This window comes from Meles meles, chromosome 20 (genome assembly GCF_922984935.1).
Source record: "Meles meles chromosome 20, mMelMel3.1 paternal haplotype, whole genome shotgun sequence".
NCBI lineage: Eukaryota > Metazoa > Chordata > Mammalia > Carnivora > Mustelidae > Meles > Meles meles.
The window spans coordinates 5,574,279-5,591,999 of NC_060085.1; the positions used below are offsets into that span (position 1 = coordinate 5,574,279).

Below are 17,721 nucleotides of genomic sequence, written 5' to 3' on the forward strand. Positions count from 1 at the left end.
CTGGCTGTCCCCCAGCTGGCCCGTGTGGCTCTCTCCCAGAACGCAGCCACTGCCCACCCTCAATGCAGAGCCCGAAACGCTCGCTCTGCGGCTCTGACTCCAGACACCGAGCCCCAGCTCTCTCTCTGCCACTGGGCCAGAGCGCGTCCGAAGCAGGCTCAGGACTTCCGGGGTGTGGGCCCCCCACCCCCTTCAGGGGCGCTCCAGGCACCACCTCCAACCTCCAACCGGAAAAGCCGGCTGGAGCCTGGCTCTGGTTACAGGGCCCGAGGGGCAGGGAGTGGCAAAACCGAAGGCTGGTCAGTTAGGGGGAGGGAACACCAGGACACCTGGGTTTCTGCAGGGGTTGGTGCCCAGAATCTGAGGCAGAAAACAGAAACCTGGGTAGGGGGTGCCAGGATGCCTGGAGGGCAGAGGATCAGGAAATGGAAAACACAGGGAGAAGCCAGAGTGACACCTAGGGCCCCGACTGGGGCTGGGCGGCCGGCCCACTCTGTCTGTCCCTGGGTCACATTTTAGACCAAGGTATCATTATTTCAGATATGGACGGCCAGGAACAAGTCACATGGGGGCGTGGGCCACAAGCTGGGACGTCACCTTCCCAAGCAGGGAGCTGGAGAGCCTGCCTCCCACGGGGAGCCTCCCTACCCCGCTCCCCGAGGCTGGACGGAAGGCAAGAGAGGCAGCAAGCCCTGCACTGCTTCCTGGGGGCTCCGAGGCTGGACTGCCCCTCCCAGCATCCGTGCTCCTCTACCCTGCCAGTCTTCCCACACGGGGGCCCCGGAGACTGGGCAAGGGAGGGAGGCATCTGGGCCATCAACGGGTCCCCCAGCCTCCCACCCACTTCCTAGGGGAGGGGAACTTGGCCTTGGCCCACACCTCAGCCACTTACTCGACACTTCCCTCCTGCCCTTCCTTTTTTGGTCCCCCGGTTCCGTGAGGCCTTGGGTTGGCTCCTGGGTGGGGATGGGGTGGAGGTGGGCAAGGATACAGGATGCGGGTTCTGCCCACCAGGCTGAGGGCTGAGGGCGGGGCGGTCCACCACACCTTCTAATCCCATCAGAGGCCCTCACTTTGGGATGGCAGGGGCAGGGCCCCCTGACTCAGGCCCTGACTCACCCCAACCGGGCACGCAGACAGGGGGTGCTCAGACAGAACCAAGGCTCCCTCCCACAGTGCCCCATCCTTCACTCTCACTGTGACACCTGGTCCTAAAAGGAAAACTGTGCGTATCAGTCCAGTCCCTGGGGAATCTTAAACACGTGGGGCTCATGCCCAGGGCGGGGGTGGGGGGGGGTGGGCAATGTACACAGTAGCCATCCAAGGGGATGCCTGGGGGCATTCTGGAGTGTGCGGCTGGATGTACACACTGAGCTGAGGGGAGACCCGGGAGCCAGCCGCTGTTCTCTCCGCCCTGGGGACCTGTCCCTGGAGACAGGGACCCCACTCTGCTGTTCAACCTAAGGAGATCCCTTCTGGGGGCTGTTGACAAAAATACATGGGCAGGGACCAACCTCCTGCCTGCGCCCATCTTGCCTGGCCGGGAGCCCTAGCGCCCACCATGCCAGGACTACAAAGGCAACAAGGCAGAGACACCCAGGGTCCCCAGTGAAGGCCCCGTGGCTCTCACGGAACAAGGTGTACATACACAACACCATCGGAGGCAGACATGGGGGTTATCATTATCTGTCTCCGTGACTCAAACTGGATGGCCCGAACCTGCCATTAAGCTTCCACACACACAAGACGGGCCCCCCTACTTTGTCTGAGCTGGGCGGGCGGGGGGGGGGGGAGGTGGGGGGGGCCCAGGGCAGAGGGCTTGAGGGAAGGGGAGTCCGGAGGAAAACAGCCACCGGGCCACACGCTTGGCCACCAGATGCTTCCAGGACCTCCTTTCATCCCAAGGGTGCTGCAACCCTCATTTTCCAGACTCTCAGGGAGGGAAATAACCAGCTGGAGCTTTCACAGCTACCAGTGGTATTTAAGGCGTAACCCCCAAGTCTCATCTGCCTGGTAGCATCCCCCCCCCACCGCCCCGAACTCTCGTGGGTGAGAACCTCTGCTGAGACGCCGCCGCGTCTTCTCCAGGAGACCCTCAGAGGGGAGCTCCGGCAGAGAGCGGATGGGCGGTCGGTGGCTGCTCAGCGGGCCAGGCTGGAGGGTCCTGGTCCACCTAACCACCAGGCCCAGCCTGAGCTCCACCCGTCCATACCTCACCCCTGCTTCTGCTCTCTCAGGCCCTCCCCGGGGCTCCCAGCCGGCCTCCCAAAACAGGGCACTGGTGGGTGCTCCCCGTCCCGGCCCCCCCTCACCCACTGCCCATGCTAATGGGCAAGGACGACACAGTGAGAGTTGTCAGCCCTGAAACAGGGTCCAATCTTTGACTTTTACACGAGAGAGAAACTGAGGGGGAAAGAAAGTGTGAGAAACTGAGGTGGGGGTGGGGGGGGCCCTTAGTAGTAGATCTTGGGCCAGGCCAGGGCTTGGGACTCCCAACCTAGTATGTTTCCAAGCCACGCTGCCAGGACTTGGGAGCGGAGGGAGTCTTGAGGTTTAAGAGTCCTGGATGGGACAAGCCGGAAACGACTCCAAGGGGTAAGGTTCTGGGGGCACTGAGGGGTTCGCAGAGGTGAGTTGTCGCTGTCTTTCCCCCCCAGCAGGCAAGGAGAGGGGACCAGGATCAAGACCCCGGGGGTAGGGGGGTCCCCCATCCTGCTGATCTTTGTTCCCTCCTAGCCCAGACCCCACACCCCACACCCCACGCCCCGCTCCCAGACAGGGCCCTCGGGCTGCCGACGGCGGAGTCTCGCTGCCCTCACCCCCTCCCCCGTTCCTTGTGCGCCCCGGCGGCCGCGGGCTCGGCGCCGGTGTCAGAGGCACCTGGGGCGGTCCTCACGTGGGTCAGACCCCCGCCCCGCCACCCCATCCCCAGGGACAGCCAGCCATCTACTCACTGCTCCGGCTGGGACGCTGGGCCCAACTCCTGGGTCACTGGGAGCCGAGCGGTCGGGGCTCCCGCAGAGTTCCCGGGCCAGCCTGGGTGAGTCAGGGCGGGCGGGCGGGACAGGAGCCCGGGAGCCGCCCCGCCTGCCCGCCCCGAGGACGGCCCGGCCCCGCCTCCCTTTGGGCCCTCCCAGGTCGCCCCCAACCCCCGGCGCGCGGAGGGGTTGTGGGAGGAGGGCAGTCGCACCCCCGCTCTGCCCGCGGTGGGTGGGGGACGGGCCGGAGGAGTGGGGTCTTAGAACTTTGGCTCAGGCTGCAGTCGGGGAAACTGAGGGGCCCGGAGGCACTGCGCTCCCAAAACCAGCCTCGGGGTCTCCTTCCAGGATCCAGGCTGCATAGACCCTGTCAGGAACAGGTGACGAGCCTCCCCCACCCCAGGCGCAGCCCCCTTCAGGCACAGCCAAGGGACCAGTGAACAGAGAAACGAAGGGGGCTTCCCTTTTCCTGCTCTGAGCACCTGGCCAAGGGAAGCTGAGCAGAGTAGGGACGCTTCTTGGCTTGACCCTGCCCAGCCTTGAGATCTGCTCTGGACTTCCCCGGGGAGGGGTAGGAGCAAGCTGCTCTCAGGTCCGGGGTTAGGGTGGGGGGTGCGGTGTCGGGAAGCACAGGGGCCAGAGGGCTCTGGGATCCCAGGCTTGAGTGAAGCCTGGGAGGCCAGCTTCTAGAAAGGATGACCGCCTCCCCACCCCCACTCATTCCTCCCCTGCCAAGGAGGCCTGTGCTGGGTCTTAGAGGAGGAGAGCACCTGGTTCAGCCTGAAGGCCTCTGATGAACCTTGATCAGTTCTATCTGCAAACCTCGAGGGAGAGGGGACCTTGATGAAAGGGGAGGGCAAGATCCCTTCCCTGCGGCAATATGAAATCCATGAGTTCACTGGACCCGAGATAGCCGGACACTCCAAACCTTGAGGATGGGGTCCCCCGCTCTGCTTCGGTTCCTCTGTGAAGCTTTGGGATTGGCACGACCCAGGGAGGCGCAACTTCTCCAAAGTGTCTGTGGGCTCCCCCATGGGCAGCGCCAATACAGACCTTCACTGTGAGGCCGAGATAAGCAAGGCCCTGTTCTCTCTCAGAGCTTCTGCGGGAGCGGGGGGCAGCCAACACAGAGGTAAGCATGGAGACAGGCCAGGGAGCGAGATCTCCGTCTGGGACAAGCGCTGTGCGTGTCACTAAGCAGGGTTAGGTGGGTGAAAAAGGCCAAGGGCCACTTTGGGGCATTTCAGATGGAACCATTTCTCCCTCTCCTTCACCCCTTCCTGCCCAGGAGTAGCTCCTCGGATCCGTGTCCTGGGGGTGGGGATGGTGCTTAAAGCTTTATGTTGAAGTGAGCATCCTTTTTATTTATTTTTTTTAAGATTTTATTTATTTATTTACAGAGAGAGAGAGATCACAAGCAGGCAGAGAGGCAGGCAGAGAGAGAGGGGGAAGCAGGCTCCCCGCGGAGCAGAGAGCCCGATGCAGGGCTTGATCCCAGGACCCTGAGATCATGACCTGAGCTGAAGGCAGAGGCTTAACCCACTGAGCCACCCAGGCGCCCCTGGAGTGAGCATCCTTAAAAACCCAAAAAACAAAAACAAAAAAACCCACTTTATTTGTTTATTTGAGGGGGGGGCATGCACGTGCACACAAGAGCATGGGGAGTAGCACAGGGAAATGGAGAAGCAGACTCCCCCCGGAGCAGGGAGCCCAAATCAGGACCCTGGGATCATGACCTGAGCTGAAGGCAGACCCTTAATGGACTGAGCCCCCCACGCCCCTGGAGTGAGCATCCTGACACACCTCGCTTTACACCCTTGCACAATCTCTGAGGTCACTGGGATAGAAGCCCCAGGACCCTAGCACATGAGCTTCCTGCTTCCCGCTGGGTCCCCAACACTTGGCACGGTGCCTGGCACCCGGTGGGGCTTCAGTAAATGTTGGGCGGGTGGAGGATTGAGGTGTTGTCTCAGTTCAGACGCCTCTAGGTGCAGACCCTGAGACAAGGAGTCGGACTCCTGTGGTCTCCCTGGAAAGTGATCTCAGGAAGCGCTGACCCTGGGGTGATGGGGAGGGGAGACCAGCAAAGGAAAGAGGTCAGTAAGTATTCACAATGGCACACGAATGAGGGCAAATGAACAGGGTCACAGGCAGCCAGGGCTCTCTTCTGCTGGGGAGCTCTGGGAGATGGTGCAGGACCTATGTCCATGTGGTCCCACCCAAGAGCCGAAGCGTTGAAGCACCAGCTCCTGTCAGGCGCAGAGCTGCCCTGGGGAAGGGGGACAGAGAGGGTATTAACTCCCTGGCACTTTGGACTTTCCGCCCACGTGGGGACGGTGGGTGCTCAGATGATACGGAGGGGTTTAGTCGCTGGAGTAGAATGGCTATATCATGGGACACACATACTTAACTATGCTTTCACATAGTCTCTCACTATGAAAGACTGCCGACTTTCCGTTCCCGCTGGTCCCGCGTGAGTTTTTCCACATTGATAATAACCAGCCTTTAAAAAAAAAAAAATCAAGGTAAAACACTGTAACATAGAACCCACCATGGTAACCATTGTTAAGTACGTTCTCCTTGTCCTGAAACCATCACCACCGTCCGTCTCCGGAGCACTTTCCATTCTGCAAAAACTGAGACTCCGCCCCCATGAAACATTCACTCCTCCCCTCTCCCCCCACGCCCCAGCCCCTGGCTCCCACCATCTAGGTGTCTCTGTGAATCGGATTCTTCTAGAGATCTCATATCATTGGAATCATACCGTATGCGTCCTTTCGTGACGGGCTTACGTCACTGAGTACAAGGTCCTCAAGGTCGATCCGCATTGTAGCAGGTGTCAGGATGTCCTTTTTTACCGCTGAGAACTATCCCATGGTGTGGTGGACCACGTTCTGTTCATCCATTCACCCATGAAGGGGTACCTCGCCATTGTGGTTCATGCTGCCATGAACATAGTTGTGTTCAGATCTATTTCTTTTTTCTTTTCTTTTCTTTCCTTTTCTCTCGCTCTCTCTTTCTTTCTTTCTTCTTTCAGTTCTTTTGGGTGGGATTGCTGGATCATATGATACTTCTTTATTGTTTCCTTTTGTGAGGAACCGCCATACTGTTTTCCACAGCGGTTCCCCCATTTTGTGCTCTCGCCAACGGTGCACCAGGCTTCCAATTTCTTCACATCCTCACCAACACTTGGTATTGAAGATCCAACTTTTTAGGTTTTGTGAACATGAGGTAGTTTTCTACCTCCCCTCCCCCCACCCCATCCTAGAAGCTTAAAACCACTTGCATTGATTTTCCCACAGGATTTCGGAGGCTCAGGAGTCTGAGGCTGGCTACAGTGGGTCCTTAACAGTCCCCCTCCCCCACCGGTACCGGCTACCACTGCTTTGCTTTCTGTCCCTTAGCTTGCCTTTTCTGGAGTGTTATATAAATGGAATCAGGCAGTGCGTGGTGTGTGTGTTTGGGGGGGGGTTCTTTTGTTCTGGAGAATGTTTTTGAGATGTGTCCCTGTTTTGAGTGTCTTAGTAGTCTGTTGTTTTTTTCTTGCTGAGGACCATTCCACCGCAAGGCATACTTTGTCTTGTATAATCCATCCCCGTGGATGGATGTTTGGAGTGTTCTTAAAAGAGGGCAGAGTCCAGATCCTAATGGAAGGCAGGATGGATTCACAGTAGCCTTGGAGGGACCTTGCCCTGTACAAGGTAGGAGGCAGATCTCTGGGTGGGTGGCTGTGACTCACTCAGAAGGGCACCGGTGAGGGGGCGGGAGGGCTGGCGGAGGGACCAGGCTGCTGTCGTGCCAGAAGGGGCTCACACAGGTGATGCTCGCTGGGGAAGACTTGGGGGCAGGAGGCGGGGGCTAGAATGACCCGATCTAGAGGGCGGTGCCCGGAGGAATGGGGAGGGGACACTCTCCCCGTCTGGAGGAAGGTTTTCTTTGAAAGGAGGGCTACTGAAGAGTTCTTCATTCCCTGACCCTCAGTGGTGAGCACAACTCCTGACGTGAAAAAACCCAAAGCCCGACTTCCAGCCACACCCTACTTAAGTCTGTCCCCCGACCCCCTTCCCTCCAGGACAGCTTCAGCCAGGAGACAAATGACACCTCTTCTTGTCCTGTGCATGGAAGTCCCCCAGTTCCAGACAAGGAATGAACAGCCCACGTGCGGACATGCAGACATGCGATGGAGAACGGGTTGGGGCAGAGAGCGCTGGTGCTTTGGGATGGGGTAGGGGGTGGCTAAGTCCGGAGAGGGGAGGTATCCGAGGCAGAAAGTACTATGTGTGTGTAGGGTGGTGGGGGTCGGGAGGGTTTGGGGGGATGGGTTGCGTAGCAATAAGTAGGGGTGCAGGAGGGCGCTTGGCATCAGTGAGCCAGTGCGGAACCGCTGAGGACGGCCATCTCCTTCTTCACGCTTCCGCCTCCTCCATGCCACTGTCCCTGGTCAGGCCCTCCACTGAGACCCCTGCAGGAACTGGTTAAAGTCCCCAAAATGGCACGTCCACTCCCGCCGGCTGTGCTGGGCAGCCTCGGCCAGGATCGGCTCTGCTCCTTCTGCACCAGTTTTGACCCCTTCCACACTTCCACCCCATTCCCAATCTTGTATCTGCCTGCCACCCCCACCCCCACCCCAAAGCTCGGCTCTGCTGACTTGACTTCGCTTTTTCATATGACAGGAGGGTGTGGAGAGGGGTGGTGCTCTGCCCTGCCAAAGGCTGGATCACCTCTCACAGTCCTGTCTCCCCCTCTCCATCGTTCCTTTCTTCTTGTGTTCCCCCAAATCCGAATCTACCCCTAAACTTCCAGGACTGTATTCTCTCCGTAGTCCGCCCCCACCCCCCAACCAGTTAGGGTTTTTCTGGGGTCTGGGAAAAGTCTTGGATAGGAGAGGGGCCGAGGCCCCCAAGGATCCTGGGGGGCCGGGCCTCCGCGGTCGCGCGGTTGCGAAGGCGAGGACAGGGACAGGGACCCTGAGGGCCGGATTGGTTGAATGGGCACAAGGCACGATGCTCCCGCCCCCTGGTTGTCAGGGCCCAGCCTATCCGCGTCCAGGCGGGCCTCGGTCGCCAGGTGGTTGGGGTGGGGAGGGCCGGGGCAGGTGTGTGTGTCTGGAGGAAGGGGCTAGGCCCTGCCGGGACCCCCAAGGGATTCCGCCGAAGCCCCTGCGGCTGGGAATCCCGGGCCCTCCGGCTCGGGAGCCGAGAAGCCGCGCCTCCTTCCACAGCGCCTCTCCCCGCCGCCCCCGGCGCGCTCCCGCCCGCCGCCTCCCGGGTCTGGATTGAGCGCGCGCGCCCCCGTCTCCCGTCGGCGGCGGAGGGGCGGGCCCGGCTCCCGGCGCCACCGCCCGCAGCCCCCTCCCCTCGCCCGCCCGCCCGCCGCAGCCCCGGCGCTCCCGCCCGGCCCCACCCCAGACGACCCGGCGTGGAGAGGCGGGCGGCCGGAGCCCGAGGTGAGCGCGGCGCGAGCAGGTGGAGCGGGCGGCGCGGACCAGGGCCCGGCTGGGGGAGGGGGACGCGCTCCGGACGCGGCTCTTTGTCTCCCCGAGCCCCATCGCGGGCCGCTGAGGCCGCTCCTCCTCCTAGCAGGTGCCCGCATCCTCGGGGAAGGCCCTGGGGGGCTGGCGAGGGGACCCGGGCGTGCGCTCCCGTCCCCCTTAGCTGGAGCTTATAGCTGCGCCCTGTCCCCGAGGCTGGTGGTCCGGGTCCTGAAGGGCGAGGGGTGGGGGCGTGGGTCTCGAGTCCTGAAAGCGAGCAGAGGCGGGCGGGCTGGGGCTTCAGCTTTGGAGGAAGGCGGCGGGGTTGGGACTAAGGGACAATCCTGAGCAGCTGGGCGGGTGGGTGGGTGAGTGGGTGTGTGCGTGGGAAGGAAGTGGATCGAGGCCGAGTTTTGGGCGCCCATGGGTGACAACGCCGGGGAAGGGGCAGCGAGGGACCAGGACCAGGGTCCCTGCGGGCAGCATAGCAGTGCAGGAGCCGAGATGCTGATCCATCCGTCTGTCTCCTCACCAGGTGCGGGATGGACAAGAGGGACAAGGGCAGGTCAGGGGCCGCCACGCGGACGCCGGCTTCTCGCCCTCCAGGCCTTCCTACCCCCAGGCCCCCAGGGTCTCCTCGACCTCCTCCTCCAGTAACCAGCGCGGCTCTCCGCGTCCTGGGAGCAGCGGGAGCTGCGGGGAGAGGGCCCCTGGCTGAGCGATCCGGCGGTATCCGGGCAGCCGCCCTTCCGGAGGCTGGTCCCCGGGTGGGACAAACACAGAGCGCTGGGACCGGCCCCCGGAGTCCAGGTACCCCACCATCTTTTCCCCATTCAGATCCTATCTTCCTGCCCCCCTTTCTAAGGCTCCAGTCTCCCCTTCCTTCCTGGGGCACCGCCTTGACTTGGCCTTCTCCCCACAGCCTCCAGGCCCCCAGCTGCTGGGAGAGGGGAGCGGGCCTCTGCCAAGACCCCAGGCCCAGGCTCTATCTCCAGCCCGGGACGTGCCAGCGGGACCACCAGGTAAAATGCCTCCCCAGTCCCTTTGGTAAGGGTTAGTGTCACTATCTGGAAACTTAATTTTACATGTGAATTGGGGAGTGGGAGCATTTGCAGGTCACTGGGTGCAAGTTGAATGAAAGCCATTATTGGTCCGCAGAGAGGGCGTAAATGAGAAAATGTAGACTTGGGAGAAAACAAGGAGGTCTGTACTGAGGTTGGCCACTCCTGTCCCTAGGCTAGGCTCTCTTGCACAGAAGGGGCTTCGTCCCCCAGCTGAGGAACCCGTGAACAGAGGAAAAGCCCCAGAAACCCCCAGAAGGAGCGCGCTGAGCGCCGGGGCACGGAGAGGTACGTGGCCTGGGGAGGAGCGGGGTTCCTGGGCAGTGAAGGGGACGAGCCCTAAAGTATCTCTGACCTTCCCACCTTCTGCTTTGTCCCCAGACTCTTCTGGGCCCTCCCCAGGCGCCCCTTCCCCAGCCACCTCCCGTAGGTCTCGGGCTGCAGGCGCTGAAGTCGGTCTCCCTCGGGCAGCTCCCAGTGCCCGGCCGCGGCCTCCGACCGAGGCTCCCAGGAAATCAGTGAGCAGTGCCCCGCAGCATGGTACCGCAGAGCCGAGCCCCGCCGCCAGGAGGCGACCCGGCGCCGGCGGAAGCCTCCAGAAGCCAGCCTCGCGCCCCTTGGGCTCCAGCGCCACTCCTCTGTCCTCTCCCGCCCGCTCTGGGGCCTCGCCGGGTGGAACACCTCGAGCTCTGGGGCATCCTTCGCCGCCCAAGACGAAAGGGGTGCAGGTTCTGCGCCCCCGCCAGTCCACACCCCCAAGGAAGGGCGCAACCCCTGCGCAGGGCCTTTCTCCTCCTTTAGCCACACCCTCTCCGCCGGGTTCGACGGCACAGCTGGCACCGCCTCCTCATATCACAGGCACTCCCCTGCCTGCCACGCTCCCTCCCTCTCCACCGACCACGCCCCCTTCTCAATCCGCGACCGGCCCTTTGGCCACGCCTCTTTCACTAGCCCCTCCTCCCCCTGCTCCACTCCCTCCTCAGACCCTCCCCTCTCCGCCGGCCACACCTCCTTTGCAAGACCCACCCACACACCTGGGTACCTCCGTTTTGGAGGCATCCTCCTCTCCCACGAACACTTCTCTGGCTTCATTCTCTCCATCGCTGTCACCCCCTCTGCAGAGTATGCCCCCAACCCAGGCTTCTCCCGCTCTGCCGCCTCTTCTGATTCCCTCTCCCTTGGCCACATCTCCTTTGTTGGCTCCTGGACCACCAAGCAAGACCCCACTCCAAGCCCCTCTTACTCAAGCAACATCTCTGCTAAACCTGCCCTCTCCCCAAGCCACATCCCCTCTGCAGGGCCTTTCCACTTTGACTACTACCCCTCCACTGGCCAGTCCTTCCCTATCTCCTCCCTCTCTTGAGGCCACGCCCTATACAGTGACCACGCCTCCCACACAGGACACCTCTCCGGCCACTTACCCTCTGCAAGCCTCTCCCTGTCCTCTGACCACGTTCTCTTCACAGGGTCCTCCTCCTCTGTGCTCTCCATATCCCTCGGCCTCACCATCTCTGCAGGCTGCACCCTCTACCCTGGCCATGCCCACTCCACAGACCCCACCTCCTCTGGCCACACCCCATCTACAGGCCACCCCCTCTTCGACTCGGCTCCCTACACAGGCCCCACCTTCTCTGGCCTCACCACCTCCGCAGGCCCCACCCTCTTCCCTAACCACCACTCCTCAACAAACTGCAGTGTCTCTGGCCACACCCCCTGTGCAGGCTATTCCCTCTCCGAGCTTGCTCCCTGTTCAGGCCCCACCACCTCTGCAGGCCCCACTCTCTCCGGTATCACTCCCTTTGCATGACCCTTCCTCTCCCTTGGCCATACCCCCTCCCCAGGCTCCACCATCCCTGGCTTTGCCTCCTCTTCAGGCTCCTCCTTCTCCCCCTGCCTCACCCTCTCCGCGGGCCCCTCCCTCTCCTGTGACCCCGCCCTCCCCGCGGCCCCCTCCCTCTCCCTTGGCCACGCCCTCTCCGCGGGCCCCACCCTCTCCCGTGGCCACGCCCTCTCCTCGGGCCCCTCCCTCTCCCCTGGCCACACCGTCTCCGCAGGCTCCACCTTCCCTGGCCTTACCTCCTCTGCAGACCCCGACTCTCCCTTTGCAGGCCACGCCCTCTCCCCTGGCCACGCCTCCTCAGGCTCCACCTTCCCTGGCCTTGCCTCCTCTACAGGCCTCTCTTCTCCCTTTGCAGGCCCCTCCCTCTCTGGCCACGCCCCCTCATCAGACTCCACCTTCCCTAGCCCTGCCCCCTCTGCAAGTCCCTCCCTCTCCCCCGCACTCACCCCCTCTGCAGGCCCCTCGCCGCCCCCCGACCCCAGGTCCGGATGCCCCGATCCCGGGCCCACGGCTGACCCTGGCGCTGGCCCCGGCTCCGCCGCCACCGCCCTCGCGCAGCCCGTCCAGCACGCTGAGTGGCCCGGATCTGGCGGGCCACAGCAGCAGCGCCACCAGCACGCCGGAGGAGCTGCGCGGCTACGACAGTGGGCCCGAGGGCGGCGCCACGGCCTCCCCGCCCGCGGATGCGGAGCTCGCCGCCTGCCACCCGGCCTCCTGGAGCCGAGGTCCCGCTCCGCCGCTGGCCGCCCGCAGCACCCCAGGTAAGCGGCCCCTAGATCCCGCCGAGCTGTGGGAGGGGCGAGGGGGGCGGGGGGCGGGGTGGGAGGCCAGGGTGTCCAGCTCACCGACGGGACACTTGGGTCTGGGGCGGGACCGAGGCGAGGGGCGGGGCCTTGTGGCGGGAGCCGCGCTTCCCGCCCCTTAGGCCCAGCCTGGCATCTCTCCTCGCAGGAGCGTCCCTGCCTTGGCCTCCCGCTGCCGGCTCGGGCTCCGCTGACGGCCTGTGTACCATCTACGAGGCTGAGGGGCCCGAGTCGGCGCCCCCCGCCCCAGGCGCGCTGGATGCGGGGCCCGGCGCCGGCGCGGGTAGCGGGAAGGTGGTAGCTGGAGCAGGCGCGGCGGCGGCCTCGCGTGGCGCGAAGCCGGCGCGCCTGGGCGAGCTGCCGCTGGGGGCGCTGCAGGCGAGCGTCGTGCAGCACCTGCTGAGCCGGACGCTGCTGCTAGCTGCGGCTGAGGGTGCTGCCGGCGGCGGCGGCGGCGGCGGCGGCGGCCCAGGGGGCGCGGGAGCTGGTGGCGTCGCGGGGGGCGCCCGGACTGCGCTCAGCGACGCCGAACTGGGCCGCTGGGCTGAACTGTTGTCTCCCCTGGACGAGTCCCGCGCCAGCATCACCTCGGTCACCAGCTTCTCCCCGGACGACGTGGCTTCCCCGCAGGGTGACTGGACGGTGGTGGAGGTGGAGACCTTCCACTGAGCCAGACCCTTAGCCCCGCCCACGACACCCCTTCTCTCTGGTTATGCCTCTCTGTCTTAGGCTGCCCGGCTGCCCTCTTCCGGGAGTCTGGCCCCGGATGGATTGGACGTAGCCCCTGGAGGCCTAGATTTGGGGCCAGGCTCGCGTCCCACCCACGCCTCTGGCCAAGGTCTTCCCCCTCGAGCCCGGCCCGGTGGCCTGAACTCCCTCCCGCTCCCCTCGAGCCCCGCCCCCTCCCTGGTCTAGGCCCCACCCCATGTCCTGAGTATTGTCTAGCGCGTGCTCCCGGAGTTTGCAATAAAGGCGGGACCCTGCAGCCTGTGCGCTTCGCGGTCGCCGAAGGGGGGGGGGCAGCGCGGGGTGGCAGGGCACGAGCGCGTAGTAGTTCTGGCTGAGGGTCTCTCGCACACAACGCAGCGGTGCCTTTTCTCTGTGAAGGCGCGGGTGCGTGAGGCAGGGCTGGGATGGGACCTGGTGCTGCTGAGTCCCCGCGGTCCAGTGCGGCGCCCCCACGCACGTGCGTGGACCTGGGCTTTTTTCCTGTGAGATTTGCGGTGGCAACATTAGGCGCAGGAGCGGCCCATTGATACTGCGAGATCGAGTGCATGAGCGATGCGTGCCGGGCATGGCTGAACTACCGAAACTCTTCCAACACTCCCCTAAGGGAGCCGGCATCTCTTGTCGACAGGAGAAAGACATGTGGGAACGGCTCGTCCAGGTCTGGGACGAGGGCAAGGCGTCCCTTCCTGAGGCCCCCTTCTCACAGTGCGCGCCCCGGGAGTGCCCAAGGGAGGGAGGGGTCGCTGAAGACCTGAGGGCCATCTTGGCTGTCTCCAGAGCGCTCCCAGCCCAACCCAATCCAGGGTGCACCGCGCTCTGCTCACTGAGGAGGCTCCAACGCAGAAGGTAGGTCTGCAGGTGGGCCCAGGGCCCCTTAAGAAGGCCTGGTGTAGAGTACAGGGTCCTCCTGGGTCAGGCGGCACCGAGGATTCCTTGCCCCTGCCAGCCCACTGTGCGGAGAGGGTTCTGCGGGGAAGGAGCAGCCTCTCCCCAAGGCTGGGTGGGAGACCAAGAAGGCTTTGTATTGCCTCTCCCTCCTCAGGTGCTCTCACCATGCCCCTTTGTGCCTCCCAGCGCATGGGCCTCCTCTTTCCCTCCATCTCAGGATGCCCTTCTCAAGCTCCTCCAGCCAGGCATCCTGGCCTGTGCCCACAGCAAGGGTCCTCAACAAAGTCAGTCTGTTTTCACCTGTCTCCCTATCAGAATTTCCTGTCCTCCTTCTCGGAGCTGAGTCACCCTGACCCTAGACTCCTCTACACCACCCAGGCCCTTCTTCCCAAGTAGTGGGACCGAAAATGCGGCCCCCGGGCCTTTTCTCCCTGAGGGTCTCCTGCATTACAGCAAGTATGATGCAGGCCTGGTGGGGACCACAAATGGAGCAGGTGAAAGGACAGAGCAGGGCCGTGTTGAACCCTCAGCCCGGTCTCTGCCCCCAGACCCAACCCCTGTTGTCCTGTCAGGCACAGATCACCAAGTCCTGCCTGTCCTCACCCCCGATGTCAGCCTGGAATCCTAGAACAAAATCTACCTTCTCCCAGTGGGACGGTGCACCTCCGCCCTGAGGGCCAATGTATATGGGTGGGGGGGGGGCAGGCTGCTCCCTCACTCAAGGTTGGAGTTCAGTGGCAAACCAGAGGGCCCTGCAAGGACCCAGGTGTCCTTGTTTCCAGATGCTAGGGGCTGAATCCTGACGTGCTGGGCAGCCAGGGCATCAAGACCAGCCCCTGAGATGGAGCAGGGCAGAACCTCAGACATTCCCCTCTGGGGCCCTGCCCTTTCCTGGGGAGCCAGCTGGGGTAGAATTACCTGTGGGAGCAGAAGAGACAGCAACTGTTGGGGCTCTCAACGTTCAGTCTGTATGATGGGAATGGTGGGGGGACACACAATGGCTGGGCGATGGGTCAGTGCGTGGGACTTGGCCGTCCTGGTACAGAACCAGCATCATGCCTTGCTGCTGGCAGGTATCAGTCCACTCTGGGTGGGGGCACTTTGGGTGCAGAGGGCAGGGCCTGGCTGGCATCTCCCTGAACCCAACTAAGAGTCTCCTCCTGGGAAGCCTTTCTTTGCCATCCCTGGCTCTCCTGCTACTCATCCCCCAACTCTGCCTCTCCATGGAGAACCCCACAAAGGGCTCTGCCTCTTTGGGCCTCCTTCCCTCAGAGGAGCCCCTACTCACTGTCTCTACTGCCCAGCTATTGGGAGTTCTGTCCTGGCTTCCCGACAGACCCCCAACACTGTGGTCCATCTGATGGTGCCCCCTCTCCCACCTAAGCTCTCCATGGCTCCCCGGTGCCCTCAGTTCAGAGCACTAATTCTGGCCCTGCCCACTTCCTTCGATGGCATCCTGCTGACCCGCCAAGTCTTGCTCTCTGCTTTTGTCTTTGGAGATGACTCCACCTGCCACCCCCACCTTCCAGGAAGCCTTCCTTGATTCTTTTGGGCAGTTACCCCACTAGTCAGCAGGCTCAGTCCCCAGCCCCATGCCATTGTGTCTCTACTACACTGGGGACTCCTCAGTTAGGTGCAGGGCAGAGGACCCCGAAGGTCTCCGGAAGTGTGAGCAGAATGAACACCAATCAGATCCCGTATCTTCCTGAAGCCTTGTGCCCCCACATTCCTGCAGGTCTCTCAGGGGAGGCACAGGCTAACTTGATCGGGTGAAAAATCATGCCTCCCACCCAATACCTCCTCACTCCCACCATCTCCAGAGCCGCCCTTTCGAAAATGGGCATGCCGTAACGGTCCATGTGTCAGCCTGAGATCTGAAGTCCTTTGTGACTTATCCCCCCCATCAGGTCCCCCCAACCCCTAACCTTTTGTTCACACCGAACCAGCGCCTGCCCTTTTCTCTCCCATGCTGCCCCACCAAGCTGGGCAGCCTCTTTGGTATCCCTGCTGGCCTGCTGGGCCCCCTGCCTCTGATTCCCTTAGACCGTGGGAGGCTCCCATAGGCAAGGACCTTCTGGTCCCCTTTGCACCGCTTTTCGGGACAAGGAGCTGGGGACTCACAGCGGCTCGCCGTTCCCCCAGGCATGCCGTGCCCTTGTCTGTGACTGTGTAAATACACTTTATTTTCCATCTTTCCCGCCTGGGCGACATGTGGAGTGTGAACAGGCAGTGTGCAAAATGGCGGTGGGCAGTGTGGGGGGCACACGGGAGAGCCCCTCGGATGCCCACCCTAGTCCCCAGGCTTTCTTAACACTGAGGAGCGGGCGACCGGAAAGGGGTAACTGGGCATGGATCCCCACCCCAGGAAGCGCCAGGGAGATTGCTTTTGATGCTGCTCCAGGCTCCAGGAGCACCGACAGGGTCAGGCCCGAAGGTCACAAGGCCCTGGGGGCAAGGGGCTGGGGGCATCGTTGGACTTTGGCACCGTTCTCGGCTCTGACTCTGCAGAGACCACGGGACCACCATGAGCAGCCGAGGGGAGGTAATGCCACTGGAAAGGCTCCTCCCCCTGGGGCCTGGCCTTGGCCAGAGGGTGAGGCCAGGGACACGGGAAAGGAAGAAGGGATGGGGAGGCCGGGGACCACTTGGAGAGCAGATTAGCTTGGGTGGGGGAGCCCCTCCATCGTTGGCCAAGACAAGGTGATGGGAGTGTTCCAAAAGGAAGATGTGGGGTGCCGGGGAAAGGGGGTCTCTTCACTTCCTTGCAGCTGCTCTGACCCCCAAGAGGCAGGGACAGACACTGCCCAGGTCTGGGCTGGTTGCTGCTGTCCACTCGCACCCCGGCTGGCTCTGCGTACAGTAGGGGGGACTTTGGTTTCTGCTGCAGGGGCCATGATGCCCGCACCAGGCAGGAAAGCCCAGCCTGGCCATCTGTGCCCAGCCGCCAACGGTCCCCAGGGGCATCACGGGGTGGTGACGTCCAGCCCAGAGCGGCCCCTTCTTCCTTAGGCCTCCTTGAGCTCCCGGGCCCTTCCCAGCAGGACCATCCTTGTCCCAGAAGGGAGACTGCTGGGAGGAGGGAGCTTCCTGCTCATCCAGTTCTGGGACCTCTGGGTCATTCCCTGCCCTGGCTGTTAAGAGGGGCAGACCCTCCAGGGAGCCGGGCTGGAGGGGTACAGATCAAGATGTATAACACTGCTGGGGAGAGTAGGCCTGCTGGGGGAACCCTGAGGATCCTCAGACCGCGGCCCGACCCTCTGCGCCCCGCTGCTCTGGGCCGAGCCCTCCGGTGGGCGGGACCACGGAGGGCGTGGAGTTCGTCAGGTGGGGGCCCCCCTGGCTCCAGCACGCAGGGCACGGACGGCCTCAGTTGTCCAGGCCCTGGCTATAGGGCGCGGCCAGCTCATCCGCGTCGCTGTCTGAGCTGCCCTCGCTGTCCTTGGCCGGCCGCTCCAGACGACGAAAGAAGCGCGCGTCGCGCGGGGACAGCGGGTAGAGCGCGTCCTGCAGCGCCGCGCCCACGCCCACGCCCACCCCTAGCAGCTCCTCGTCCGACGACGGCAGCGAGTCCTCATCCAGGTGCCGCGCCAGGCCCAGCCCGTCGAAGGCCAGCGGGTCCTCGAAGGGCGGCGGGCCCTTCAGCAGCCGCACCTGGGGCGGGGAACCCGTGCGCTGAAGGCCCGCCCCGCCGCGCCCCCCGCGGACAGAACCCCGCCGCCCCGCGGCTCCTCCCGCCACCCCGCCGCCCTCCCCGCCGGCGCCAACAGCCCCTGCCCCGCGGGGGGGGGGGCGGGCACACGCAGGGTTTCCGCCCCTCCCGCGGCCAGCCTGCGCTCACCTCCGCCTTCAGCTCCTCGATCTGGTCCTTGAGCTCGCGGATGTACTGCGACGAGTCCGAGTGGTTCAGTTGGCCCTGGATGCGGCCCTCCTCCCTCTGCGGGGCGGGGGCCAG

General features: G+C 63.4%; 2 protein-coding genes across 6 annotated transcripts in view; one reads left to right on the forward strand and one right to left on the reverse strand.

The window, feature by feature from the left end:
* Positions 1-8,349: 8,349 nt before the first annotated feature.
* On the forward strand, positions 8,350-13,135 carry PRR36 (proline rich 36). Of its 2 annotated transcripts, none has more exons than XM_045989898.1 (6): positions 8,350-8,424; positions 8,984-9,258; positions 9,371-9,470; positions 9,685-9,797; positions 9,891-12,110; positions 12,301-13,135. In XM_045989898.1, exons 2-6 carry the CDS (start codon positions 8,991-8,993, stop codon positions 12,819-12,821), a joined length of 3,222 nt encoding a protein of 1,073 aa, XP_045845854.1. In that variant the 5' UTR covers positions 8,350-8,424; positions 8,984-8,990; the 3' UTR covers positions 12,822-13,135. The 2 variants fall into 2 exon arrangements, with proteins under 2 accessions (XP_045845854.1, XP_045845856.1); XM_045989900.1 differs by lacking the exon at positions 8,350-8,424 and adding an exon at positions 8,471-8,560.
* A 2,792-nt stretch (positions 13,136-15,927) lies between these two features.
* Positions 15,928-17,721, reverse strand: part of EVI5L (ecotropic viral integration site 5 like) — a 28,847-nt gene continuing 27,053 nt past the window's right edge. For all 4 annotated transcript variants that reach the window (XM_045991958.1, XM_045991960.1, XM_045991959.1 and 1 more), the window contains 2 exons: positions 17,608-17,703; positions 15,928-17,420 (listed from right to left, as the gene is read on the reverse strand). In XM_045991958.1, coding sequence (XP_045847914.1) covers positions 17,136-17,420; positions 17,608-17,703 — 381 coding nt within the window. In that variant the 3' untranslated portion in view covers positions 15,928-17,135. The remainder of the gene's footprint in view (positions 17,421-17,607; positions 17,704-17,721) is intronic.

What these genes read in the sequence shown, in the direction of transcription:
- PRR36 (XM_045989898.1), top strand. Translation starts at nt 8,991, where the DNA reads ATGGACAAGAGGGACAAGGGCAGGTCAGGGGCCGCCACGCGGACGCCG. An exon ending in GACCGGCCCCCGGAGTCCAG is followed by an intron (nt 9,259 to 9,370) that starts GTACCCCACCAT and finishes TTCTCCCCACAG; the next exon opens with CCTCCAGGCCCCCAGCTGCT. An exon ending in GAGCGCCGGGGCACGGAGAG is followed by an intron (nt 9,798 to 9,890) that starts GTACGTGGCCTG and finishes CTTTGTCCCCAG; the next exon opens with ACTCTTCTGGGCCCTCCCCA.